The sequence below is a fragment of the Manis javanica genome, chromosome 16, assembly GCF_040802235.1.
Source record: "Manis javanica isolate MJ-LG chromosome 16, MJ_LKY, whole genome shotgun sequence".
In the NCBI taxonomy this organism is placed as follows: Eukaryota; Metazoa; Chordata; class Mammalia; order Pholidota; family Manidae; genus Manis; species Manis javanica.
The window spans coordinates 53,279,072-53,305,911 of record NC_133171.1 but is presented as its reverse complement, the minus strand read 5'-3'; the positions used below and the strand labels follow the sequence as shown (position 1 = coordinate 53,305,911).

Sequence of the window (26,840 nt, the reverse complement as noted above, 5' to 3'; positions counted from 1 at the left end):
AAAGCCTCAGCCCTCAAAGACTTAAGAGTCCAGGAAACATATAGAGCATTTAACGAACATAATACACACTGAACACCAAGCTGATACAGTTAAGGATAAAACCTGTACTTTGCTCAAATACAAATTGAAGCGTGTATCAAAGGGATTTTCTTACCCTTTCTGGGTCTCAAAGATAGCCTGGGAAATGTATTTGAGATCCTGCAATACAAAAATCCCAGGGTACAGAACTGGCTCTCTTCAAGGTGACCTACCAGGCCCACACACAGCCCACTCTATACTCCAGGTGGTCTCTCCAAATGCCTAGAAGATTGTTGTCAGAGGGAGAGGCTCTTCAGGGCAGTTCAGTTCAGGATCCTGAGATGCCAGTGCCTCTAAATCTGTGGGACCATGGGAAGAAATCAATGCAAAAACAGGGTTTGAGGGTGGAGCAACAGGAAGAAGTTACCCCAGAACAGTGGTCAGTGCTGTGGGAAACCACACTGGGCTGGAGAAAGGTAATGAGCCATAAGGCAGAGACATGCCTCTGATGGGCCTTCCTGCTCTAAAGTGGCGCCAACAAGGCCTGGCCTGCTCCCCTTATGATGTGCTCTCCTTCCCTGTCACTCCAGCCGTCTGAAGTTGAGTAAAGACCTTAGTGGCTTCAAGTGATGTATACTTACAGACCCCACCCAAGCATGCTCCTGGGTTCCTGGGGAGCAAGGATACTTGAGTCAATTGTTCCTAGGGCATTGGGGAAAACCAGCTCTGCACAAGCATCCCAGAGGCCTTCCCTGGAGGTAACTTAGCCCTGACCTGTGAGGAAGTATAACTAAAGTCACCAGACCCCAACTCTCTGAAGCCAGCTCCCCTGGAGCAGAGAAACACTTGGTGTCTCTGACACATATATCAGTATGCCCAGATGGTATTCCTCAACTGGTAGTCAAACCCCATTAGATGGAAGCCAACAGTTTCCAGGGACAAGCATGTTCCACTTCTAAGTTTTGCTTATTTACAGACCCTGAGCAGAAGCAAATGGAAGCGAGGTCTGCCTTTTCCAGAGAAGGCAGAGCTCAGTGCTTCAGCTGGGCCCATGTCTACCCCTTCTGCTACAACCACGTGACCAATACACCAAGTGACATGCGGTAAAACCTGAGAATGTCATCTGCAAATAGAGATGGCAGAGGTTTGGTGGAATGTTTGCTGAACTTGGGGGAGACTTAAGGGAAGTCTCCCTGGTAAGGCTTATGCACTAGTTGCTGCTCTGTGAACTGGCATCCTGGCCTTTGTAATTCAGAAAATCAACTAGTACCTCCTTTTGAGGATGATCTATGCCAAGCCCTGGCATGTCTCATCCCCCAGCTGGGCTGCCCAGCCCTGTCGCTTTATAGCACCTTCTCACACAAACACAAAGAACTGAGAAAGAGTCTGCAGATAGCTTTTCAGCTCATAAAAAAAGACTCCCCACCAATACTCCAAATCACCACCAATACATTTATTTGAAGAAGAAAGGGTCAAATTTTATCCAGAACTTTTCAGTTGGGTAGGATAAGACACACTGATCTGCCTACTTCTGGGTGTTCACAAATGCAAAGGTCACCAGAGCCTGCTTGTGAGGCTTCACCATTACACTGACAAGCATTTGATGAAGGAGACACAGTCTGAGCAGTCACATGATTTCCCATTAGAAGGTGCTGCCTTCATATCAGAAAACTAGTGTTGAAAAAAACCAAGGCAGAACCTGGCAATAGTTCCTAGCACAGGCCTGGACATGATGGTGGCCTTACGAAAGGGGTCACACCCTATTTACATTGCAGGAGAGTGACGCTCCCAGGCGAGCTGCAGGATGAGAGCTGGGGCTGACCTAGGCATGAGCAGGGGGTGGGATCTGACCCCACGAGCCTTTTCCCATCCAACTGGGCCTCCGCAGCCATTCTCTGGCCCCCTAGACAAGGCAGACTCGGTAAATCTGCACAGGAAGAGCATTCTGCCCCAATCTCACAGCCCCACCCCACCTTCCCTGCATCCTAACAGGTGACCAATCCATCAGGGGCCGCCTCACCCCCACTCAACCCCTGTTGCTGGACAGACACATGGCAAATATGGAAACCGAAGCCCAGCTGGCTGGAGCACATCTAGGTTTTGCTGGGTTGAAGTCATCTTATAGGTGCCTGAGATGATCAGGGCTCACTCACGGTGGCCAGGCTGAGACAGCATGTGGTTTTCAGGTGATTCAGGTTACTCCAGGGCAAAGCACGATCCTGATGACACTCGGCGGAAAAGCAAGCTGGAGCCGCGGAAGAGCTGGCCCTGCATTGGAACGGTCAGGTCAGTGAAAGGGGAGGCCATGCTTCTCGTCCCACCCCAGGGCAAGGCCAGTGTAAACCAAAGAAGGGTCCGCAGCTCAGAAACCCCAGGGTCAGGGGTGGGATGCCTAGGCTCGCATTTCTGCAGGGCAAGGCCTGTCCGGGGCTGACGCACAAGGGAGAGGTTCTCTTCATGCCACAGGGCGTCCCAATGTCCATGGGGATCCTCAGCAGGAAACCCTGGAGAGTAGACTCCCTACCCTTCTGGCTTCTGACTCCTCCAACACCCATGGGACATGATGCATGTTGACTTGACAGACCTCACTTCCCTCCCATGTGTCATCGTCTCAACTTTGTGGCCATTAAGTACGCTGGATCCTCCCCAGGCCACTGCCTCACTTTACTTACAGGCAAACCAAGGCCAGGAAGAGGCAAGGACGTGCCCTGGGCCAGTTTCCTGGATCCTTGACTCCTGGGCCCAAGAGTCAGCAGGAGGGTGCTCAGAGCACAGAACACAAAAACCCCAAGACCAGCACCCTTGCCAGGCCCACCACCTGGCCCAGGTCAACCTCAGGCTCTCCTGGGCACCAGGGACATCCTGCAGGAGTGGTGGTCAGCCTCCAACATGGCAGCTCCTGTCAGGAACTGTTCGTAGCTCTTGTATTTTCAGCTTGTGTTACCCGAGGTATAAGAAGTCCCTGGGCTTCCCCGCTACCCCATGGCCACCCTCATACTTGCTCTAAGAGTTTGAGTAGAAAAGGAGACCTGGTCTACTGTATAATTTAAGTAAATTCCTATCTAACTACCTCAAATCTTTTCCAAAATAAAGTGAAAATTTAATTTACATGCCTTAAATTGAGAGTCTATATTCTCTTTATGCTCCCTGCTCACAACACTGGATTCCACGACAACCCTTATTTTTCATTGCAATGAAGAAATCTACAAAATCATTTTATCTGGTTGACGTGCAGGAACGGGAAAAGGGGCTCCTTGTTTACCTGCACACTAAGGTACTTCCAGCAGTGGATCCAGGATTTGAACACTGGGGAGTAAGGGGGGAGCCCAGCCTGTAGCCTGCCAGGAAAGAGAACATGTCAGACCCAAACAACAGTGGATGGATCAGCCAGGGAAAAGGAGAACTCAAGAGGGAATGGCTTGGAGCTGCCACCACACACATCCTGAAGCAGAGATTCATGCCAAAGGGGTATGGTGAATCCCAGAGGAAGCCAGCGTGCCTCGTGGGCTGAGCTAACACACAGACCAGGCAGGAGGGCGCACAGGGCTGGCCAGCCTCAGCTGGGTCCCCCCAGCAGCCTTGGCAAGGAGCCTGTGGAGGGTGAACACCTACCCACAGTTGTTCACGGCCATGAGATCACCGACCAGCAGGAAGGGGTAGGTCAGCATGCTCACTGCAATCTGAAATCCAGTGAGATTCATGTCGGTGACCCACCCACTGACAGCTGCCACCCGGCTCAGAAACAGGTACACGCTGTGCCAAGACCTTACCGAGGCTTGCCTCCAGTCACCACCAGAGCTGGCCTCCTAAACCCCACCCGGGCCCACAGGGCAATCAGAAGGGCAGCTGGTATGACTTACCCCCATCACAAATTTGGTGTAGCTCCGGATGGCCAGGGCCTGGCTGAACTGAAGGGACAGAAAGGAAGACCAGTTTGCCACAGGTACCTCAGGACACAGCCTTCAGATATGCGGGCCCTTGCCCCATGCCGCCTGCTGTGCAGCCCCCTTCACCTTGCTCTCTACGCTGGCCTCACACGCCCGCTGCACAAACTGCATTGCCTCTGAGGGCCTGCCGGCAGCCTCTGTGGCCTTAGTCAAGGCCAATAAATCGGGAGACAGAATTGGGATAGCCAGATTGAAGGGACTCCCGTGGCCCAGGCAGAGAGAGTGCGGAGCAGAAGTGAAGACTGGGTAAGTAGGACAACTGGCCTCTGGCTTGCGTGACCCTACCTAGCTGTGAATGCCAAGGGCTTGGCCTGTGTCTGCCTTGATCACTTTCCAGGGCCTGGCGCACAGTCAGTGCCAAGTGCTCACTGAACAAGCAGACACCCATGCACCTGTACCACATAGATTCCATGGTCCTGTAGCAAAAGGTGAGGGGCAACTTGGCTTCCTGCTACCACCTACCCCACCAATCTCTCACCCCTTTTAGACCCCCACCCCTAACCATTAAATTCTACTTTGCCCAGGAAATAGCCCCTAACTAGGAAGAGTGACTACCTATCCCTCAGCTTCCTGTCGCACAGCCGTCCCATCAGATGGATGCCCTGCAACCCTGGGGGAGGTTTGCTCAGCACTCTGCTGCAGTGACAGCCTCATTTTAGCCTTTAAGCCACAGACAAGCACTTGAAAAATACTTTCAATGAAGCTGTTGACTGCTGGTGTTGGTAACTCAAGTGCAGCAGCCCCTGGTCAAACAGCCAGACTGGAGGAAACCAATTGGCTCTGACACACAAGACATCCTGCTGTCCCAGCCTTACTCTGTATGTGACATCAGCAGCTCACCCATCCACAAGGCCCCTAAGAAAGGACAGGGCCATGGGTATGTGCTACTAAATGCAGATGGTAGCTGGTTCTCGACGGAGTCATTTGAATCTGCTTACACTGAAAGGCCAGCAAGACTCACCTATCCAAGTCAAATGGCCAGACACGGTTTCCCTCTGAGCAGAGGCTCGCAGCTGTGGCAGGGCACTCCTCCCCACACAGACAAGTGCCCAGACCCCCATACACACCGGATCACCATTCTGGGGCCCAGACACAGACACATGTGGACTATGAATCCCCCCGCCGACACACACAGACAAGGTGATTCTGGCAGGCAGGTCCCCAGCCCCTCACCTATCCTCCTGGGGTCAGCAATCACTGCTGTTAGAAGGTCTATCTACCAGGAATCCCCTGCCCATCACTGTTCCCCAACTCTTATCTTAGTTCAGGGAGAATCAGTTGACCCATCAGGTGCCCAGACCCCTTTCTTCAAGAGCCCTTCCAAAGGACCAAGGCCTCCACATGCCTGACCCAACCTACTGAGAGGTATGTGTAGGCCACCACTAATAAAACAGTGAGGTGCACCTGCATGGTACACTTGTAGCCGATACAAAAACGCTCAAGGGGAGAAGCACCCTCAGCCCGGTGCAGGTAAAGATCTAGTCACAGCCCTGTTAATTCCCAGCTGGTTGTCTCAGGAGAGCCCTTCAATCTCTGGGTCTCAATTCCTCTATCGGTAAAATGGGGTGTCACACCTGCCCTGTTCCCTTGACACTGGGGTGCTGTCAGGACTGAACATCAAAATGTCCACAAAAGGGTTTTGAAAAGCCTAAATAAACATTAAGCAAAAGCTAAAGGGTTATTATTAGCTGGTCTCCCCCCTGACTTCCTTATCCCTAGTTGGGTCACTCCTCAAACCAGCCTCAGGTAGCTGGTCCTTTTTATTCTAAACATGAACTCCCCCAAGTCTGGTTACTGATCTTGAACCTCATCGCTTAGGGCCATTCTCCCTGGAGGCAAAGCTGATGTAGGACAGCCAGAGGTCATCTGCTCAGACTGCTTCCCAGAGGCCCTCTCTAACCCTCAGGGCCTGGTGCTCAGAACCCCAGAACCCCTGAGTCTGCCCCAGACCCTGGGCATCAGCAGTGCATGGAAAGATGGACAAGTCCTTGTTCCAACCAACCTGGGAACCTGGATTCTGGTCGTTTCCCAGCCCCCCTGGGGTGTCACTCACGCTGTCATCCACCAAGTAGGCATTGATGAAGTGGGCCAGCAGGTTACAGCCCCACAAGAAAACCACATCTCCCAGGAGGTGAGGGATTAAGCCACTAAAAAACAAGGTTGAGTGAAGATAAGCAGAGAAGGGAGGGTACATTTCCTGGGTGCTCCACATCCAGGAAGCAGGTAGGGATGTTCCAAGCTCAAAACTTCAGCATATCCAGTGGCACAACCACAGGAAAACAGCCTGCAGGGGCCCTGGGGGAGGCACACTGCCACCATACCAAGAAGGTAGTGTGCCTTTCTCCATGGGGGGGTGTTATATCCCACATCTGACACAAGTTAGTTTAGAGTTTCACAGATGGTTTTCAAACTGCAGAAGCGAGTCCTCAAAATGCAAATATTGCTCACTTTGGGATTTGCAGATGCAGACTATGAAAGAGTGCTTATATGTTCGTAGATTTCTCCTGGCTTCTTTACCTAATCAACTCTCACAGAACACTTTGCTCAATGCATCTGTTGTTTTCACCCCTATAATGTTCCATCAAAGACATTCCATACAAGCTTTGCAGGGAGGGCTGACTTGTAAAGTGATGGCCTTTAGGATAAACAGCTCTATAAACTGATATGGAAGATTCCCTAAAACAGTGCTGAAGAGAGAAAACCAGATTAAGAACAATGGATCCTATGTGCTACTTGTGGGTTTGTTTGTTTTTTTGCTTGTTTAGATATGAAGTGACTTGGAAAGATCCCAAAAGAATAGCTCTCTCCTGGGAGGGGAGGCAGAACTGTGATTTTGAAGTTTAAAGAATGTTTTTACAAAATCTTTGAAAAGTTCAAAAGAATTACTCAACACATCTATTTTATGAGGGATATTAATAAATGAATCTTCATGAATGTTATTTCCAAATCTGTTGCCTCCACCTATGCTCATATTTGACTTCTTACATACCTTTTGGTGCTTTTTGAGTATTGTAACATGTATAGGTATCAGCTGTTCCATAAACATGTGATAAAAAAAGAGAACTCAATGGGTAAGCATTTTCTGTGGGAATCCTATCCACACACCAAACAGAAATATACAGTGAGCGTGAAAAATGCCAAGGCGGTGATGTGTAGTTTTTTAAGGTCTATCGTACCAGTTAACACAGGAAAATATTTGTTCATATGTTTTTATACGTTATACAAATCAAAGTTTGTCGATCTTGGCACTACAGACATGTAGGGCCAAATAATTCTTTGTTGTGGGGACTCACCCCTACCTTACAGGACATTTAGCAGCATACCTGGCCTCTACTCACTAGATGTCAGTTGTGACAAAGGTATCTCCAGACATTACCAATGTCCCCTGCTGGCAAAATCACCTCCTATAGCTATAGGATACATATTTTTATACATGTACCTACAAACACAGGTGAAAACCCCATATGGATGTACACACACACACACACACATGCCTACATGTAGTTTTTCCTTGATTAAACAAGGGAGCATAAATATAACACCTGGCCAACTACAAAATCCCATTATGAGTTAACAGAGAGACCCATACCTAGTACACTGTGTTCATAATTTGCATGTATGTCACTGAGTAGACCTTAAAAAGGCAAAAAAAAGATACTTGGCTTTTGGGTTCCATTTGTGGGCTGTCCTGTCTGAACAGTCTTTTCGCTATGAGCTTCCTTTATATGTGACACCAAGGAGGGCAGGCAGTATATGGTCCTTGGGAGACCAGGTGCTCTGTTGTCGGCTCATCTGCAGAAACACTGGCCCAGCAGGGCCCGGCTTTCTTACTTTTTGAGAGAAGCCACAATCAAGAATTACAGATTGTTACATGAAATATCCTAAATGTTCAATGTAAAGAACTTATTTGTCAGAAATGCTGTGTCAAACAGAATCCATCAGCTGGAGTCAGCCTGTGGCTGCTAGTGCTCAACCCTTATCCAAGTCACAGATTTGCAGTTATCTCTCAGCAGTGAAACCAAAGCCGATGAAGTGCCCTGGCTCGTGGAGACCAGCCCCACACTCACCCCAGCCCTGGCGCAAATGGACAGGGCGGGGGGCAGTGGTCAGTCTGTCTCTCCAGTGTGCTGGACAAACAGTACCATTTCTGTGTGAGCTGTGACCTGGAAAGGGCTCAACAGCTCTGGCCCTGAAGATCTGTAGCTCAACATGCCATGGAGCTCTCTGGAGCCAGAGTGTAGCTACTCAGTGGGGGCAGAGCCCTGTGCTTAGTCTGAGGCCAAGAGCTGTGGCCTGAGAGGTTGAGAAGGTACCTGTTAGTAGAGCCATGCCCTATGGCCAGTTATAGGGTGTACAAACTCACGTACACAAAGAATCCCAGCAGCCCTTCCTCTTTGAAAATCTTCCCAATGGAGCTCAGCACGCCACTGTGAAGAAGCCAAGACAGGGATATGAGGTCACCCAACACCTTAGAGAAGCCCACGTGCTGGTGAGGAGCACAGCCCACCACCCCTGCTCAGAGCCATCCAGTCCTGGCTGGGATGGGGAAGGGAGATTCTCTGTTAGCAAGCAGAGCTCAAGTGCAGAAGATCAGAGTACTCCTGTTTGGGGGTGAGGGGACAATCGACACAGTTCATGGAGATGGAGAAACCTTAACCCCACACAGGGTTAGAACCCTGTCAATTCTCTAGTGCCATTTTCTGTGGTTCTGAAATTTAGCAATGTACCTTCCAGCCTGGGCTGCTGCAAAGGCAACAGGCCCTTCTCCTGCCTGGTCCTAGTGCTCAACTCCAGCTGAACCACCTTCTGGCAGAGAAGCCTGCATGCCTGATAGAGAGCAGGAGAGGTGGCAAATGGAGAGAATCACATTCCCAGAGGGCAGAGAGGAAACACAGGCTTGTAGCACTAAGCCCTGGATTCAGACTGCCCAGGTGCAGCCCGGGAAAAGGCATCTGGCCCTCCTCAGCAGGTAGCTCGGAGACCAGAGAACAGGCTGTCGGGTCTTAGATATAAAATGCAAAGGAGGCTCAAGAGCAATCTCTGTGACCTGTGACTAGCGATGCCCAGTGGTCTGCCCTGCATGGAGGCTCTGCTGAGCCTAGGTGGCAAGGGTGGCCTAGGAGAAAGACAGTGGGGAGCCAAAGCCCTGCCAGGCCGCACTACCCTTCTCAGAACAGTGGCTCGGCCCACTGGGTTGAGCCAGATCACCCCCTCCTGGTCCCGGCTACCAGCCTTGCATTTCAATCTGGGGGAATGGACTGATTTCCCGTTAGTGAACCCCAAATGAGGCACCATGGCAGCCGAGCTTCCTGGGGCAGTGGTTCCACAGGTCAGCTGCAAAAAACTGAACTCAGGAAATGAGACTCAGAGAAGAAGGTTAACAGAAGCCTCCTACCACATGCCTCCAGGATCTGCCTCCTGTCCCACGCTGAGCCTCAGAGGGGCCAGGAGGGTATAACGCCACAGGGAGGGGCTACATCAACACAGCCATGCCCCCACCGCACTTAGCTCAGTACGAGGAATGGCAGATGTCGGGTAAATATCTGGTAAGCCATTGAGGAGATGAGCCCCACACCCACAGGGCAGACATCCTCTTAGCAGACAATGTCATGAGGTATAAACTGGGTTCTCTCACAGATGCAGAAACTGCATAACCTAAGGGGTCCAGGAGGAAACCCTACCTGAGTCCTAAGATTCAGCTCTGGTGCCAGAACACCTAGCTAAGCCAACTCCCATGCCACTCACCCCCTCTGCAGGGAATCTAGGCTTATCCAGGGCGGCCCCAGCCAAAAGATAGAGAAGAGAAAATGCCCCTGGACTCGGGCCATGGAAGCCACCACCACATTCCTCTGAAGCCATCACATTAGAACTAGGGCAGAAAAGGGGCAGTGACTGACCCAGCATGGCCCGTCCTGACAGACTCTGAATGGTGATGGGGCCACTCCCGCCAACCCTGAGAAGAATTACCCACCTGTATTTGGCCTCCCGTCCCACAAACTGGACCATGCAACGCATTGAGATGACTGAAGAAAAAGAAAACACACAGGTGACAGGTGGCCAAAGCCACATGACACCCAGCTGTGAGGTGCCTGGTGCTGTGGCCACTGGGCAACATGGCCTGTGTTAGAGTGCAAGAGGGGAGGTGGGCCCCTGGGATTCCCCATCATACCCCACCACCATGGATCCTATTCTGCCTGTGAAGAGCCGCAGCTCTCTTTAGACAGGACTCCTGGCCAATCTCTCCTGAGCGGGGTTCCAACAGAATACTGCCCCACTACCACTTCCCAGACATCCCACCGCTGCCTGCCTAGAGTCCCCACGGGGCCACCCCACAGCTGAGATGCAGTCTCCAAGAGGCAGCTCACCATGCAGGGGGTGGGCCAACATGCGGGACACACACTGCATCATCATCTCATAGGAGGTCTGCAAGAGAGCAGAGGGTGGGGACTTGGGCCAGCCTGTCTCCGGAACTGGCACTCAGGGGAGGCACAAACTCTTATGGCAGAAAAACCAGGATCCCCCCGCCCTGCATGGGGTCATTCTACCTCGGATGTCCCATTTGTCACCCACCCCCAATTCCCTCCACCCAGAGATCTGCTGGGGTCCATGCCAGGTCCTGTGGCAGCAGAGGTTTTATGGGAGTCCCTGCAATCTCCACTCTGACTTTCCAAATCCCTCCCCACCCACACACAAAGAGAACCCAACTCTGTGACTCTTTAAGGACCTGCCGACTTGGCGGTAAGGAGTAATCAGACACTCCTCCAGGGCCTCTCCTTCAATTCCAGATACCCACCTCCTTCACTACTTTCTTCAGGGAAGTCTTCATGTCATCCTTGTTGGAAACCTGCTCAATCTCATCCGGAGGGAAAACCTGAGAGACCAAAAAACAAAGGAGGGTCAAAATCAAAGTACAGCTATGCCTTTTAAATGTAACTCTTAAGGGTCACAGATGGCAGGAATCAGCTCCTAATGCTTCCTCTGCAGTGTCCACTAGCCAGTCCTGCCTCAGGCAACCCCCAGGGCTGGAGCTTGGGGGAAAAAGACCCCCACCTGGTATCACAGTTGTGGCAAAGTGGGAGGACTGTGGGGCAAGAGCCCTCCTAGTCAAGGAGACCCAGCACTGGACCACCAGGGTGCTTGGAGCCCAGCTATGGTGCTGGGGTAGAGACCTGAACAGCCTGGGAGCAGAGAGGCTGGACCAGTGCACACAACTGCCTCTGAAAATGGCAAAGGGCTCGGGGAAACTGTGGGCCACGGCTCCCGGCCTCACCCTGGGCTCACCTTCTTCATGCTGCCCCGGGTCACGGTGGACAGGGCGTTGGACATCAAGCGGGGGCTCAAGCCTCGGAACAGCCCTATCTTCCCATCCACTTGCACAATGTACTTGGCTACAAGAAAGCAGAGGTGGCAGTGTCACACCCAGCCTAGACACACCCACTCCAGGTTCACATTCACACCCAGACCAGATGCAGCCTGTTCCTTAGTACAAGCTTTCAATTACAAAAGGAAGCATCCACCTAGGACCCCGGAAACAATCAGGTCCCACCCCCAAATGTCTTCTCTAGCCCATTTCTTTTAGTAAAACCTTCAAAACACATTTCTGACAACAAGTTCACTCATTTCCTTTTTTCTTGGCTTTAAAAAACCTATTTGGCAAACTCAGCTACAGTTTTTCAACTCAGCAGTTTAAGTGCTGCAACCCAGAAACCAATTCTGCTGCTTACAAAAAATGTTTTTTGGGTGTGTGCAAGAAGAAAAGGAAAAAGGCAGACAGTGCCCACAGGCAATGATGAAGTTTCCAACCTAAGGTGGGAAAAAAGGGAAAGGAAGGGCTCCCAGAAGGAAGGCTCCAGGGTGTCCTGAGCGTGCCACAGACAGAGCTGTCTCCACCCTCTCAACTGTGCTGCACCCAGAACGCATCCCGGCACCCACTGGCATTAATCACAGGGTGGGGGGATGCTGGTGGAGAAGTAACTGAAACAGAGGCACTGAGGAACTATTTTATAGACAAAAACGTTATTAACACAGTTCAAAAAGCTGGACCCCATTATGTGTGTAAGTCAGCGTTTTTTCACTACATCTCTAAAAGGATTCCTTCCTTAATGTTTTATTGTTTTATTCAGTATCAACTTTTTATGTTTAAAAAGGTGATGTATTTTTACAAACATGTATACCTGGAAGCTAGAACGTTCAGACAATATGTTCCCCTTCCAGACCCATGACTTTAGCTCTCTAGCGCCACACAGCGGTAGGAACCAGCAAATGTGCCTTTCTCTCTGCAACATGTCTGCCACCCAGCAATTCAATGTCACTGCCAGCAGGAGCTTTCACTGGGTCCAAGAGCACCTGTTACCTGCGTATTTGGCTTCCTGAGATGAGGGGTGGGGCTGGAATGAGAGGAGTGGGAGGGGAGAGGACACTGGGCCACGTGGCAGGGCGCACGCTTCAGAGTGAACAGGCAGAGGGAAGGTTTACTTTGGGGGAGGGGAGCTCCAGTGAGCAAAAGGGAGAGCAGGGCAGCATAAAGCCTGAGTGTGATCTGAGCGAGACTGATTTGCCCACCTCAGAGATGATCATGAACAAGAGGAGGCATGCAGAGATGCTTCCAGAGCCTTTGTGAGCCCAAAAGGCCCCAACATCCCACGGTTTCTGTTCAGTCCCTGGAAAACTCCCTATAAGTTCTGTTAGACCAAAGAACATCATGAGGGCTGTTGTGCTTTTCACCATGACATTGGGAGGAGTAGATCCTGTCCAGACAGCACCTAGACATTGAGATATCAAGTCCCCACCCTGACTCAAGAGCAAATACGGTGGCTGGAAATGCCTAGTGGGCATTTGCTTACAACATCTGGACTGAAATAAACAGGGTGGGGAGGGGCACCTCAGAACTCTGCTCATGTGGGTCAAGACCTCTCTAGTTTGAGTTCTTTTGGGAATAGCTGCATGACATGAACACAGACATTCTGGGCTCTTTCCGGGAGTTCCTCACGTGCAGAGCTGTATGCAGACAAACCACAATGCAGGGGCTGGCAGCCACACCCCGGCTTCCCACATATCCAGTATTAACTTTGTATAAGGGCCTCCCTGTACAACTGTAGGGGTGACTTCTTAATTCTGTAATTTCTCTCTCCCCTAAACTGACCATTTTTAAATAAAAATAAATAGGAGCACATTTCCCCACAAAACATGTTCTGCCTGGCCCCCGACTGTACTCAACACCACAGTGGCAAAACTGGAAGAATATGACAACACATTCTGCCAACAGTGTGTGAAGTGAAAAAAGGTGACAGGAGGCAAAGCACCAGGTTATTTGGCAGAAAGTTTTCAGGGAACATTCTAGACTGATCAAACAGGAAAGAGCAGAGGTAGAGGGAACATGAGGTGATCAGCCTGACTGTTGGGTATGGAAAGCAAGGGCACATTCTTTTTTTTTTCTTTTTTTTCTTTTGGTATCATTAATCTATAATTACATGAAGAACATTATGTTTACTAGGCTCCCCCCTTCACCAAGTCCTCCCACATACTCCTTCACAGTCACTGTCCATCTGTGTAGTAAGATGCTGTAAAATCACTACTTGTCTTCTCTGTGTTGCACAGCCCTCCCCATGCCCCCCACACACTATACATGCTATCGTAATGTCCCCTTTCTTTTTCCCCGCCTTTGTCCCTCCCTTCCCACCCATCCTCCCCAGTCCCTTTCCCTTTGGTAATTGCAAGGGCACATTCTTAAAAGTCCAGTGCAGGTGGGTCTGGAAGGGCCAGTGATGGTGGATTTGAGGTCTTGGCCAGGTGGCGCCTGCGGACCAGGGGATGAGCAGTGCAGGCAGCCAGGTGGGTTTCGCAGCATCAGGCAAGCTCCACTGTAGTGGATTTCTTGGTGGGAAGAACTCCAGGTAGGCAGAGCCTCGGGAAGTGAGGGTGAGGGTTGGGGGGGAACTGGGCAGAAGTGTCGATGGGGTGTGGGTGGAGGGTATGCTTGTATGAAGGGCCTGTGCGCTGAGAACGAAGACGAAGAACGAGGAGTTCTTCAGAGGAGGAGTGTAGGGCCAGGGCAGTCAAGCAGCCTGCCTGAGCTCATGCAGGTGTTCAGGGCAGAGCAGAGGTGTAGTCAGACTCCTGTGCACTGGTCCAGACCCAGCAGCTGAGATGTCAGAGTGAGGAAGCACCACTACCTGCAGGGGACCGAGGATGAAGGAAAAGAACGCAGGAGGCCCAACAGGCCTCCTGCTTGGAGGAGCGGGAAAGCAGAAACACTGGTAACAGGGCAACACTGCTCAGAAGGCAGAAGGAAACCTCCAGCCCCTGCTTCCAGGTACAACCTGGGGCAGCAAGGATGACAGGGCTCAGGGTCCTGGCTCAGCCCCCTCTCAGGCACCTGTCTGCCCCTCCTGCTGCCAGAAGCTGCAGGCAGAGGGGCTGGACCAAAACTGCACTGTTCACCCGCTCCTGCCCTGACACCCTGCTGACTCTGGCCATGCTCTTCATCCCCTCCTCCATGCCAGCTGCGGCTCTGGGTGCCAGGCTGCCCAGTGTGCTCCCCAGGGCTAGCTGGGCTTGCTCCCTGGTTGATGCTTCTTTTTTGCCGGTGTGGGCTCTCCTGCCTGGGAAGCACACTCACCGTAGGTGAAGAAGCTCGGCAGATAGAGGACCTTCCTCCCCAGGACATTGGTCCCAATGGTGGGGGGCATCGGCTCATGACCCACCTTCAGAATCAACAAATACAAAAGGAAGGTCAGATTCTACTGTTGATTCAGTCTCACTGCTTCTCATCTTTCCCAGGCATTTAACTCTTCTCCCACAAATTCTAAGGTTCCTGTTGATGTTTCCCCATCAAAACATACCCAAAATTTCATTGGTGTCTCTAACCACCAGCATATCATGTGATCTCCCAATGAACAGAGAAACACCTGGTCCCAGATACCATGCTACTGCAGTCTGCATCACCCTCACCTCCCAACATTCCTACTTTCAAATTCCAGGTATATCCAGGGCAGAAACCCCCATTTTTAGGTACTTCAAACCCCATGCTCCTCTCAGAATAAATCTGTTATTTTCCTCTCCAGATAATGAACTTCAGTCTCAATCCCAAAGGTGGCAACATCAAAACGTATCACACCCAGTCTCAGTCCCAAACTTCAGACGGCTCAGCTCCAAGTAACCCACTACAAAGTTCACCCCACACTCAAATTTCTTACCACACCCACTGCAGACGCCAACAGACCTGACCCTCTCACTCCCAAAATAGAGCAAGCTGTTACCTCAAACCCCAGCTGCTCCCCAAACAATTGCTCAACTGTATTCTGATCTTGAGCATCCCATATCCCTGTGACAGGATGACCCCATCTCTTTAAGCTGTTATGACTCTTGCTGTACAGATGCTGGCTGTAATTAAGGTCTGTTAAGACTCACAGGTGGGTGAAGGACAAGTCACATATACCCACTGTGTGGAGATGGGGGTCTCTCTTGAAGGGGGAGGCCATGGGTTATGCTGCCAGTTAATGGGAAAAGAGACTCTCTCTGCTGCATGGCAGGAAGCAAGGGGTCTTAGACACTAGTCCTGTCCTTCAAAGCAGCCAACCAAGCCCAAGGAGCAGAGCAACTCCTCTTGGATGTGGAAAGCAGCAGGAAGAGCAGGGTTGGGAAGCTCTGATTTAAAAAAAAAAAAATGCTCCCGGATTTTCCTGGTTCAATTTGCTTTTTTTTTTCACCTTAGTCAATTGTTTTTGAAAGTCCAGACTATCCCTTGTGGATATGATTCTGAGCTATGTGACAGCCTACTGATTATAAATAAGAAACCCCCTCTGTGACAGGGACCTTCTTTTAAAAAGATTTCTAGCCCAGAGGAGCTAGAGGGAAGGGATGAGCCAGCTGACCCAAGCAGTTACCCCCCCTTCTAGAACTTTCCCCTTCTGAGCTGAAAGCCTCAAGGGTCTAAGTTGTGTTTTGATTTTGTTCTCTTCTACAGGCAGATTCCCTTTATACTCTCGATTCCAAGTCTGAGCTACTGCTCTTTTGCTGTTTTACCCAGTCTAATCACAATTTGGGAGTTCCATCAATTCCAGTTTCACCCTTAAGGTGAAATCTGTATTTCTTCACCCCTATCCTCATGGCCCCAAATCTGTGGAATCTATTTTTTTAAACTTCCATCTGTGTTACCAAAGGCACAATGGCCGTATCTCACCCCTCTTCCCTTCACCATCAAATTTTTGTGATTTATGCCCAAGTCATACCCACCCAATTTCATCCCTAAATCTAACACAAGTTCTTACCATAGCCAAAGCTGAAGCTCTGTATTAGATACTGGCAAAGCCAGTTAATCATTCTCAAATCTCTAACTCCTGAAACTTAACACCCACCAGCCCTGATCTGAGGCGCTGCATTCTAATTCACCTCATCTAGACAACCCCCCAAATCTGCCACTCCACTTCTGCCACCCACCCCAAACTGGGATCTTCCTTTTTGCAAAATGTTAATCAGATTCCCAAGCTATGCCTGTTAAGACTTCACCCCAAAATATGTTCCACTCAGCACCAGATGGATTCAAATTGGATAGGTGACCTCTGTCACCCTAACTGGGCTCACCCATCCTTACCTACCCACCATCCAGTTCTTCTCACCCTTTGGTCTCCCTCATGCCAATTCTCTCTTCAAATCACTCCTACACCAAATCTACCACAGCCCAAATGATAAAGCCACTTACCATTTCCTTCATATGAGGCCCCCCACTTGTGTGCCAGCATCCTCCATTCCACAGACCCTCCTATCTGTCACCCTAAGAACCCAGCCCTTACCAATCCCACTCCACTAGTCAAAAACTTAGCTCCTAGAACTCTTACTTCCCATCTCAAGGATCACGTTCCAAAGCCCCAATTTCTTTACTAAACCTCTACTGCTGTACATATAAATTCCAAAAGTAAAGCAACCCTGACTCCCAAATAATAACCATATACCAGACTTGACCTTCCCCCATCAGCCATTTCCAAATCTCAGTCATAGTCAGGTTCTAGTTAGGCACTCTCATGTCCCTGACTGAATCTCCTCCTTCCTTGTCATACTCCTGGTCACACTCCTCAGACCTGAGATTTCAATTACTTCCATTGGAGTCCCTCATTCCAATCGATATCTCCCACCCTCTCAGGCCAATTATAAAGACACTAAATCTGATGTTCATTTGCCTCAGCTCAAATCAAACCTCAAATTTTGGTTGAATATCCATCTCAATTTTTAACCCCCAACCCTGACTCTTCTTAACTGGAAAAGTCTAGGCTAGTTTTCAAATATCAGTCCAGGCCGGAACCATCCCCAACTAAACAGTGCCCATGTCAGTCAGTCCCACCTCATTTTTCCAAACTATTTCCTCCACCCCACCTCCTTCCAACTCGATCTCTTTCTCAAGCAGCCCACTTCATCTGCAAGACACTGCTGACCACCACCAAATATGCCAAATGCCCCTGTATACTCCATTCCAAAAATATCCCCACCTTGGCTTCAGTTTCTGCCAGCCTCTACCTATCCTGCCAACCCTTATCCCAACTGCCCCTTCTGCCCAGTTCCAATACTCCCATAACCCCTTCGGCCCATTCCCCCCAGTGCAAGGGCTGCATTCCCATCTCCAGACCCTAACGGTGCCTTCCATTTTCTCCTGCAAGTGCGTCATCCCTTTCCCCCAAAAGCCTCCAAATCGCCACCACTCCCCTCCCCCATTGCGTCGCTCTTTTCCCCTCCCCCAAAACGCGTCACCCCGTCCCCTCCTCCCACCAAATCTGCCGTCGCCCTCAAATCCCGAGCCCCCATCTACAGCAAACCGATACCTCTAACCTTCTATCCTTTGCCATCCCCGTCTTCTACCAAATTCCGTCACCATTAAATCCCACTGTCGCGCCCCCTTCGCCCCAGTCTGATGCCCTTTCTTTTCTCCTAAATTTCTGGCCCGGGCCCCCAGTCTTTTGTCCTCCCAAACCGCCTTATATTCACCTCTCTGACTTCTTGCTCCCCTCTACCCTAATATATGCTCCTAATCTTCTAAATATTTTGCAGGGGCCCTCAGTCCTCTTTCCTCCCTTCACCAAAACGTCTTGCTCCTTTCCCAATTCTGTTGCTTCTCACCCCAAAACGCTGCCCTTTCCCTACTATTCCAAGTTCATCGCCTCCATTCTTTCATCCCCCAAACCCATCCTATCGCCCTCAAATCTGCATCCCCAAAATCTCGTTCCAAATTTGCCGCTCCTACCCCTTAAGCGCTCTCCCGCACCCTTACACCGTGCCCTCTGCATCCGTACACCCTTCAACGCTTTCCTCTCTCCCACTCCTTCGACCCATTGGATACGCCGTCCCCGCCCCTCTCCCCAAATGCGACGCCGCCGACTCCTCCGCCCCCGTCTTCCTCCCATCCCGGCCGGTCACCTTCACATCCGTCCCCCACCCCCACGGAGCCCTAGACCCCCACCTGAATGAGCAGCTTCACATAGAGCAGCGGGTGACTGAGCGCCGTCACGCCCGCGCCCAGCGCCACGAAAAGAGCCTCGGTGGTCGGGGCGTTGTCCCCGGAGCCCAGGCCCCCGGACGCGCCGTTCATCCTGCGGGCCGAGGGCTGCGCCGCAGGCCGAGGATGGCGCGGATGTGCGCGGTGCGCGGGCGGCGGGTCGCGAGCCCGGGCCTCGACTCCCGCCGCCGCTCCGCCGCGAGCTCCGGCTCCTGCTCCTGCTCCCGCCATCCCTGCGGCGCCGCCGCGAGCCCAGGGCGCCACTTCCGGGTCCGAAGCCCCCATGGCGCCAGGCGGCGAGGTCACTCCCCGTCACGTGACGGGAGGACGTCCCGCCCCTCGTGGCGTCAGCGGGCGGGGCCTGCACCCATCACTTGCGCCCGCGGGTGAGTGCGGCAGTGTGGCGTGACAGGGGGTGCCCTGCGTGTGTGACCCCCGGGGCTGGGTTGGGGCCTGACCTAACGTGGGGTTGCCAGCGGGGTGTGGGGGTCAGTGGTGGCTGGCCTCCCGGGCCATGGGCTCGGAGACTGTGGAGAACGCTGCAGGCCGGGCGCTCCTCCGGGAGCCCCCGAGAGCGTCCGGGCAGGGCTCGGTGGCTCTGCAAGCCAGACGCCCCCAGTATGGGCCGAGGCGCTTCGAAGCCCCCTCCCCGGCCTGGGGAGTTTTTCTCTGCAGGTCTGTGCCCGCCCCTTTGTGGCCTGGATGTCAGGCGGCGAGCTGAACCCTTTTACGGTCTCCAGTTGTGTCTTACCCTTTTCCTCTCCTCACCAGACCAAATCCAGTCGCCCCTCAGCGGCTGTGCTCACCCTCCTTTGCAGTTGAACCTTCGCGAACCTCCCTGAGAGCCTACGGTTAGAAAATGGGTTTGGTCGTAAGGTATTTGCCAATCTCCCTCACTAGAGGATGAGGGTTTAATCACTCAGTGTGAGCATATTTAGGCCCTGTCCTAGGCACCAAAAGTCTAATCTTCGTTAATGAAAATGAGTAACAATAACTGACCCTTAAATCGCACTTACTATGTGCCTCTTTTTAAAGTGCTTTGCAACATGTTAACTCAAGTGTATGATCCAGCAATCCTGCGAGGAAAAAGAATTTGTTACAGCTAGCGCTGTATTTGTTTGTAAATGTGCCCACCCACTAACGCCTAGAATAAGTGCCCTGCTGTTTGTGCAGGTACTAAAGTTTTCTGTTAAAACAGTAAGGAAAGCAATCGAGTATCCTAGAGTCTGCAGGGATGAAGCAATGGGGGGGCCTGGTCCCTTTACCCCTGCTTATCCTGTGTTCCTTGTGAGAAAGTTGTTCAGAATAGACATCTGCCTTCTGACCACTTAGTCCAGGTTTCCTGCAGTCTGCCCTTCCCGATTGATTCCCTTCCTGCATTGCCCCCTAAAAATCCACCTCCCTCCTTGCCACTCCGGACAACAAATATTCTATACACTTTGCCCTGCTGAATCCTGCTGGTCTTCCTCCCTCCCTGCCTGTCTCCCTCTCCTCGGCCTCCCTAACCCAGGTTTGTTCTGTTCTGAATCCCTAAAAAGCCTGCTAGCCCTTTCAAGTTACTGTTTCCTCCTTCCAACATAACTTTCTTCATCAAACTCACCTCCTGCCCCCAGGACACTTGAAGGATTTCCTTTTGCCTGGATTCTGATTTAGCTTTCTTAACTGGGACCTTAAAGTCAAATTCATCCACTGCCTCATCTAACATTAAAGCACCATAATAAGTTTCCACCCAGAAGAAGTCAGGTTTCCAGTTTGGGGGTTGGGGATGAGGGTTCCTCACACAAACCTTCTCCTCTGGGTTCTTCCTCTCTATTTTTCTCTTCCCTGTTTTTCGACTGTTACTCCTTCTGAGCTTGACTGTGTTCATCGTGGGCATTTCACTCTGCTTTACATGGTCACCTTTTTGTGTTTATTTGGTCCTTTCAGACTGTAGTTCCATGTAAGGCACTGTGTTGTCTTGCGTTATTTTGTATCTTGCTCAGCACCAAATACGGTGGGATGTGCATATACAGTAAGTGTTCAGTGCATTGATTTTAAGTGATTGAACAACTGAGATACAAAATTTAAAAAAATAGGTCAGTTAAAGCAGTTAAACCCCTAGGAAACAGAGCAGAAGCAAATGTGGAATTACCAAAGCTGTATTTCCACAACCCAAGGTTCCAGGGACACCAAGAGGAAGAAAAAAAATCCTCACAATAAAAAGAAAGTACAAACCACTCAAAAAGATTCCATTGTGAGAGTGACCGGGCAAAATGGGGGGATTAATTCTTCCAGGAATTTGATGGAATAGGGCAGCCTGAAAGAATTGTTAAGGGGGAAAACCTATTTTTCAAATGAAGGCAAAGATAAAGAATCGAAAATACTAAAGAAAAGAAAAGGGCATTGTGAAAGAAGAACAGGTATATTTGAAAATGAATCAAACAGATGAAGTGAAATCTAGAAATGAAAAGTATACTTTCTGAAATGATTGAATGAAAGAAACTTGCTTAGCTGTCCCTCTGCTAAGTAACCTAACAATCTGTTTAGAGGCATAGAGCTGTTAGCTCTGAGCTGGGGTTAGTGCCCCACCGTGGTCACATTACCCTGTGCAGTTATCACCCCACAGCCTTTAACAACACTGCTCTGTGCTGCCTGCTTTCTTCTTAGTCTCCCTCGTTAGACTGCAAGTTCCTTGAGAGTAGAGACTGCCCAGTTCATGGGTGGCACAGTCACTGGTGCATGATAGGAACCTACTACATGGTTCCTAGAAAATAAATGAATAAGCAAAAATACTTTTAAAATTGTGTCAAGTTGTTTATGGCAGCACCACTTACAGAATGAAAAGTTTGTGCAGATGCATATGCTCAAAGTAGATCAAACAAATAGCAGAAAATTAACAGAAAATAAGACTCTCATAGACCTTGAGAATTGTCAAGTATATAGATCACCAATCCCTGGAATCCTGTAGGGAGCTAATGTTACAACGAAAAGAGAATACAAAATGGTTAAATACCCACAATTGCAACCCGGTTGACATCATACTAACCAGATCAGGAGTGAATCTGATGGAATGCCAAGGTCAACATGAAAGTTCAGGCACACCAGGTGTCAGAGAGGATGAGAAGAAGATTGGTGTAAAGAAGATGGGCTTGTCTGGAGCTAAGCTCCCTGTTTATTAGTTCTGAGACCAAAGGCTGCTGCTTCTGTTCACCTGCTTGCCTGGAGTGTGGGGCAGGTGGTGGGAGCACTGGCCTGCCTTCTGTCCTGAATCCCTGGGTAGGGTTAATGCGGTTGCTACTGCCTTTACAGGCATTAACTCCATTTATTATTACACTATGAGGCCAGGGTTGCAATGGCTATCCTCACTCCACAGGTGAAGAAACAGAGACCCAGAGAAGTTAAGTAACTTTCCCAGTGTCAAACAGTTAACTAGAGGCATAGCCAGGATTCAGATCCAGATCTGCCTGAATGTGACGTGCCACAGTCTTAACCAGAGGTCAGACAGAGAATGGACAGGTGTCTGGAGCAATGACACTAGAAGCAGTTCCCCACTAGCAAGGTAACCTGTTTTGTGCAATGACACTAGGCGTCCAGCATCTGCTCTCAGACAGGCCAGTCACTTCAAGGGTGCTGCTGACACGAAGGCCTGCTAGATCCATGGTTTGTGAAGAGAGCAAGATTTCAGCAGCCACGACACGCTCCCTGGCAGCCCACATCTACTAATGGCTCCTGAGGCAGGCACCATGCCCATGTGAGCCAGAGGAACAGCCTAATGCCGGACTCACTCTGGTATTCCTCCTCCACTTCTTCATACCTTCTCACCTCCTTAAAGGGTCATCACTCCCCCCTGAGATTACACTCTCTATAGACCACCTTCAGCCTTGGGAGCTCCGCAGTTGCTGACTTAGAAACAGCCTACCACCTGAAGGAAATGGGAGATCTGGAGTCAAAGGTGTCTGGCTCTGAATCCTGGCATTGCTGTGTGCCCATGAGCTTCTCTGAGCATCAGTTTCCCCTGGTGTGCGATAAGAACTGGGGATAAGGAATGTGACAGAGTGGCAGAGCCACCACTCTATATATGTTGGCTGTTACTAGTGCCAAAACATGCAGGAGGAAAGCCTCATCTTGGATCTGACAATTTTCTCCATTGCTTTGAATATTTTCCCAGCCTCCCATCACTCCTTTCTTTGTGGGTAGTGCTTTGTTTGTACAATCCAACCAGTTTCTGTACAAGACAGGTTACCTTGCTAGTGTGGAACTGCTTCTGCCCAAGAAGTAATGGGGGCTTCTCACTAGCTGGTGATAGCCCACCAATTCCTGCCCCAGGGGACTCTCTGAATTAAGGGAGCAGAGTACTGTGCCAAATTCGAGCCACTCAATTCAGGAAACCCCTCTTGTCCCAAGGTGCTAAAAGAAGGTACCTGGTAACTGTTATCATCTCAGGGAATCTGGCATGGATTCTGTGCAGGTCCCCAGAAATGAATAGACATGAAGAATCACTAAGGCTTCCAAGAGAAACGTGGAAGAACACTTGAGGACTGAGAGGCCCCACGGCCTTGGGAAGTAGCTTACAAGAGTGAAGAGGAGATGTGGGGCCTCCATGTGCAGCACTCACCTGGTGTCACGCAGTCAACTGCCTGGTTTGTGTTCTGCTCTGTCATTTTTCTCTTGGTGGAGAAAGTGTTTCTGACTAAGACTCTTGCACCCAAGGTCTGTTTGTCCTAAAAGGTGGGAAGCAGTTTTCTTCTGCAGCAGTCAGTAAAAATCAGTCATGAATGGGCCCTTGTCCAGTGTCTGGCTGAGTTTGGGGATAGAGATGATACCATCAATGGGAGACTATTCAGCATTGAAAAGGAGTGAGCTATCAATATGGGCAACAGCATGGATGAGCCTCAAAAGCATTGCTCTATGTGAAATAATCCAGACATATAAGAGGACCTGCTGTACAGTTCCATTTGTATAATGTTCTAAAATTAATTTGTAATAAAAATCAGAACAGTGGTTGCCTATGATGGAGGAAATAGCAAGAGGAACTTTCTGGGGGAAAGTGTGGTTACTGAGTGGATATACTAGCCAAAGCTCACTAAACTGTACTCTAACAATCCGGGCATTTTATTGTATGGCCATTATTCCTTAACTAAGGAAAAAAACATCCCAGGACTAAGATCCTTGCTGTTTCCTCTTAGTGGCTATCTAGGGGCTCTAAAGATGCTGTCAAAATGTTTGCTGCACACATTCATGTGAATTCTTACATAAGTAGAAAACAAAACTCCTTCCTTCTCCATTGCTTCCCAATCAGCAATTGCCAGCCTTAATCCTTATATGCAGAGGTGCTGGTATGCTTAATAACTGTCTCTCTAGGGGAAAAATTCTAATTTGTAGCACCTGATGATTCATGTGGTGGAAATACTCTTACCATGGCTGACTTCAAGCTGCTGATGTCATGTCGCTGAGTGTGGCGTTGGGAAAAGATGTGCATAGCTGACTTCTGCAAGCCGGTAGGAGCTGACTCCGGCACACCACTGCACCAAGCCTTTACTTCAGAGCTTCAGGGGTGTTGTGTGTGTGGACAGTTACCTGCTGGGTGAGCTGAAGGATGTCCATGCACACCCACTAGCCCCTAGTTGGAGGAACCGGATTTGGCCTCTTGGGGCACCCACGCTCACTCCGGATGCTCAACAGGACTTAGGACACCCTGGGACACCAGAGGCTGGCTAGGACATTGCCTGAAAAACCCCTGACTCTCAATCCTAGATGAACATTAGAATCACTAAGGGAGTTAAAGAAAGCCCAGCCCCCAGCCCAGATTTTTGACTGAGAATCTCTGGGGATGGAGTTTGAAAATTAAAATGTTTTAGAGAAGCTCTAGAAATAATTTTAGTGTGCAACTTTTTTTTTTTTCCAGGAAGGCACTATTTAAGGTGCTTTTACCTTGGATTGGGTGAAAATCACATGCAGTATGAAATTCTCTTACATGGGCAGGCTGTAATTCCCATTCCAGCCTCTAATCAAGGAGCACGGCAGTGAGGGAGGCGTGGCTTGCTCACCCCCACGCCAGCTACAGCTTGTCTGAGAGACAGACTGGGGTTCCAGCAGGAGCCAGAGGCAGGATCAACTTTGGCTCACGGTGAAGGTGGGCACCCTGGAGCTTCTGCCCCATGAGAGCTCAGGAGAAACAGAAAGCAAAAATTCCCTTTGGTTCTTTTAACTGATATTTATTGAGCATCTACCACATGCCAGGCACTAGTATAGATGCTGGGGTTATAACAGTAAGCAAAATAGACAAAAATGCCTGTCTTCATGGAGCTGACATTCTGGTGAGGAAGACAGACAATAAACATAATAAAGAAATCAATATATAGGAAAGAAATGAGAAAAATAAAGCGAGGGGGAGTGCTGGGAGTATGTGGTGGTATTGCAATTTGGGGAGTACGTGGGGGTAAGCAAAGGCCTTGGTGAGGTGACATTTATGCAAAGATTTGAAGGAGGCAAGAAAGTGAGCCATGCAGCTGTCTGGTGGAATAGAGTTCTAGATAGGCGGAATGGCAACCGCAAAGGCCCCGAGGTCGGAGTCTGTCAGGTTGGAGAGCAGAGAGGAGGCCAAGTGCCCAGAGCAGAGAGAGAGAGAGGGGAGAGTAGTGGAAATGAGTTCAGGGAATTTGGTCCTTGGCTATAACACCCAGAGACATAAACTAGATAAATCCCTAATGTAGGCCAGAGGAAGGTGGCCTTTGAAAAGAGTGGGGAAACTGAGGCAGGAGTAGTGGACATTCAGCTAATATTTATTGAGCATCTACCACATGCCAGGCGCTTTCTTTCCTATCCGGTGGGGGACTGGGAATGGGAGAGCAGTGGCTCCCTCACATCAGAGCCCTGAGCCCTGGGATGGGAGGAAAACTAGTGTGCACAAGAAAGACCCCAGGGAGGAAGGGGACGCAGGGCGAGGGCTTAACAGAACCTGGTCAAGGTGGGCAGTGTGGCGGGGGAGACCAAAAGCCAGACTCAGAAAGGCAGAAGTTGGGGAAAAGAGAACCCTGCACTCTCCACAGCCCTTCCTATGTGTCCAGCTCCCTACTCAGACAGGATTTGTGGAGGGCCTACTATGTGACAGGCACTGTACTAACTTCTGGGGACACAGGGACAAAGAAGCCAAGGTCCTATCCTCTCAGGGTCTTGTAAAGTCCTTAGGTAAGAATTAAGAGCATTGTTTGTCGTATTTTCCCAAGTTCCTAGCACTTGGGAGAAAGGAAAGGAAAGAGAGAAAGGGAGGAATCAGGTGGCTCTTTGACAGCAGAAGTGGATTTTGGTGAGCTTCAGTGTGACCAGTTTTAGAGCAGCTCTCCCGGAAACAGGTGAAGAGGAGCTTGGGAGCAGAGCAGGTGCATTAGCGGTGGAGTCACAGGCAGAGAGGAGCTCCTGCTCTTGGGCAGGAGGACGGGAAGAGGTAGCTCAGGTTGGCAAGTGGATCCTGTGAGCAAAGTCACTAGTGGGCAAGGCAGCTGGCTGTGCAAGCACAATTTGTTCTTTTTCTACTTGGAAACCTGTGAACTCTCTCCAAACTGCTCGTGTTTCTCAGTGAGCTACTTGGGGGGAGCCCAGCAGTCCTGAGAAAGGTCCACAGCTATTTGGAGATAAAAAGAGCCTGACCCGGGGGGAAGGCCCACATGCTGGCCATGTGCTTGCACTCTGGGCGCCTCCTCAGGCATGGCCTGGCACCATTCCTGGGCTCTGGCCTGGCCTTGCTGCCTGCCTTCTGGCGCCTTCCTGCCCAGACCCCAGCCCTGGCTCTGCCTTCTCCCCTCTCCTCCCCCAGAAACACAATTCCCCCTCTGCCCCTTCCAACCTCCCCCGAGCATATCTTATGCCTCCTGCACATTGGGCCCCACCTGCTGTCTGCGTCTGGTGACCTTGAGTCCTTCCTGAATAGTGAGGTGGGTGCCAGGGCCTGGCACAAGCCTTACCCAATCCCTGAGAATGCCAACTTTGAAACTAAATCGTTCACACGCCGAAGAAGAAAGAGCTGTTTATGTTCTTCCCTGACGTCCTCCAGGCCACCCACGTCAAGGCTGACACACGTCCGCTGTCTTTGTGTTTCAGCCATCTCTGCACCCTCAGAGCAGCCTCTCCATCAGGCAGCCAGCCCTCGGCTAGCACACGTTAGGGGGCTTGGTTTGGCCCCCCTCTGTTCGTCACAGTGCTGAATGGCTCTGAATAATTACATCTCGCAGACTGACAATAAAGCTTAGAAATGCCCAGACCACAAAGGGCAGGGGTACACAGCAGCCCAAATCAGGAATCTTCCTGGAAAAGGTGAACAGCAGGAAGGCAGACGGCTACCTGAGGCCTGGCACCCACACCCACTAAAGGGGCACGCAGCACCAAGACCTCTCAGAAGAAAGCCTCAGAAAATGGTG

At 50.4% G+C, this 26,840-nt stretch overlaps 1 protein-coding gene and 1 long non-coding RNA gene across 5 annotated transcripts; both read right to left on the bottom strand.

The window, feature by feature from the left end:
* Positions 1–1,450: 1,450 nt before the first annotated feature.
* Positions 1,451–18,757, bottom strand: MTCH1 (mitochondrial carrier 1). 4 transcript variants are annotated; one of them, XM_037004413.2, is made up of 12 exons: positions 18,412–18,756; positions 14,584–14,668; positions 11,247–11,353; positions 10,759–10,836; positions 10,331–10,388; positions 9,937–9,988; positions 8,333–8,392; positions 5,968–6,112; positions 3,879–3,926; positions 3,631–3,698; positions 3,281–3,356; positions 1,451–2,286 (listed from the first exon to the last, which is right to left on the bottom strand). In XM_037004413.2, the coding sequence occupies exons 1-12, from the start codon at positions 18,730–18,732 to the stop codon at positions 2,215–2,217; spliced, it is 1,170 nt and encodes a 389-aa protein (XP_036860308.1). In that variant the 5' UTR covers positions 18,733–18,756; the 3' UTR covers positions 1,451–2,214. The 4 variants fall into 4 exon arrangements, with proteins under 4 accessions (XP_036860308.1, XP_036860313.1, XP_073080462.1 ...); XM_037004418.2 differs by having other exon boundaries at positions 6,019–6,112; positions 18,412–18,755; XM_073224361.1 differs by lacking the exon at positions 8,333–8,392 and having other exon boundaries at positions 18,412–18,757.
* Positions 18,758–19,305: 548 nt separating this feature from the next.
* LOC140846742 (uncharacterized) lies at positions 19,306–24,107 on the bottom strand. Its single transcript, XR_012126118.1, has 3 exons — positions 23,843–24,107; positions 23,042–23,224; positions 19,306–20,496 (listed from the first exon to the last, which is right to left on the bottom strand). It is a non-coding gene; the product is annotated as an uncharacterized lncRNA (long non-coding RNA).
* Positions 24,108–26,840: the final 2,733 nt, after the last annotated feature.

Excerpts from the sequence above, each read along its gene's own strand:
- MTCH1 (XM_037004413.2), bottom strand. The coding sequence starts at position 18,732 with ATGGGGGCTTCGGACCCGGAAGTGGCGCCCTGGGCTCGCGGCGGCGCC. Across the intron at positions 10,389-10,758 it reads TGAAGAAAGTAGTGAAGGAG|ACCTCCTATGAGATGATGAT; the intron begins GTGGGTATCTGG and ends GCTCTCTTGCAG. Across the intron at positions 3,357-3,630 it reads ATGGCCGTGAACAACTGTGG|GCTACAGGCTGGGCTCCCCC; the intron begins GTAGGTGTTCAC and ends CTTTCCTGGCAG.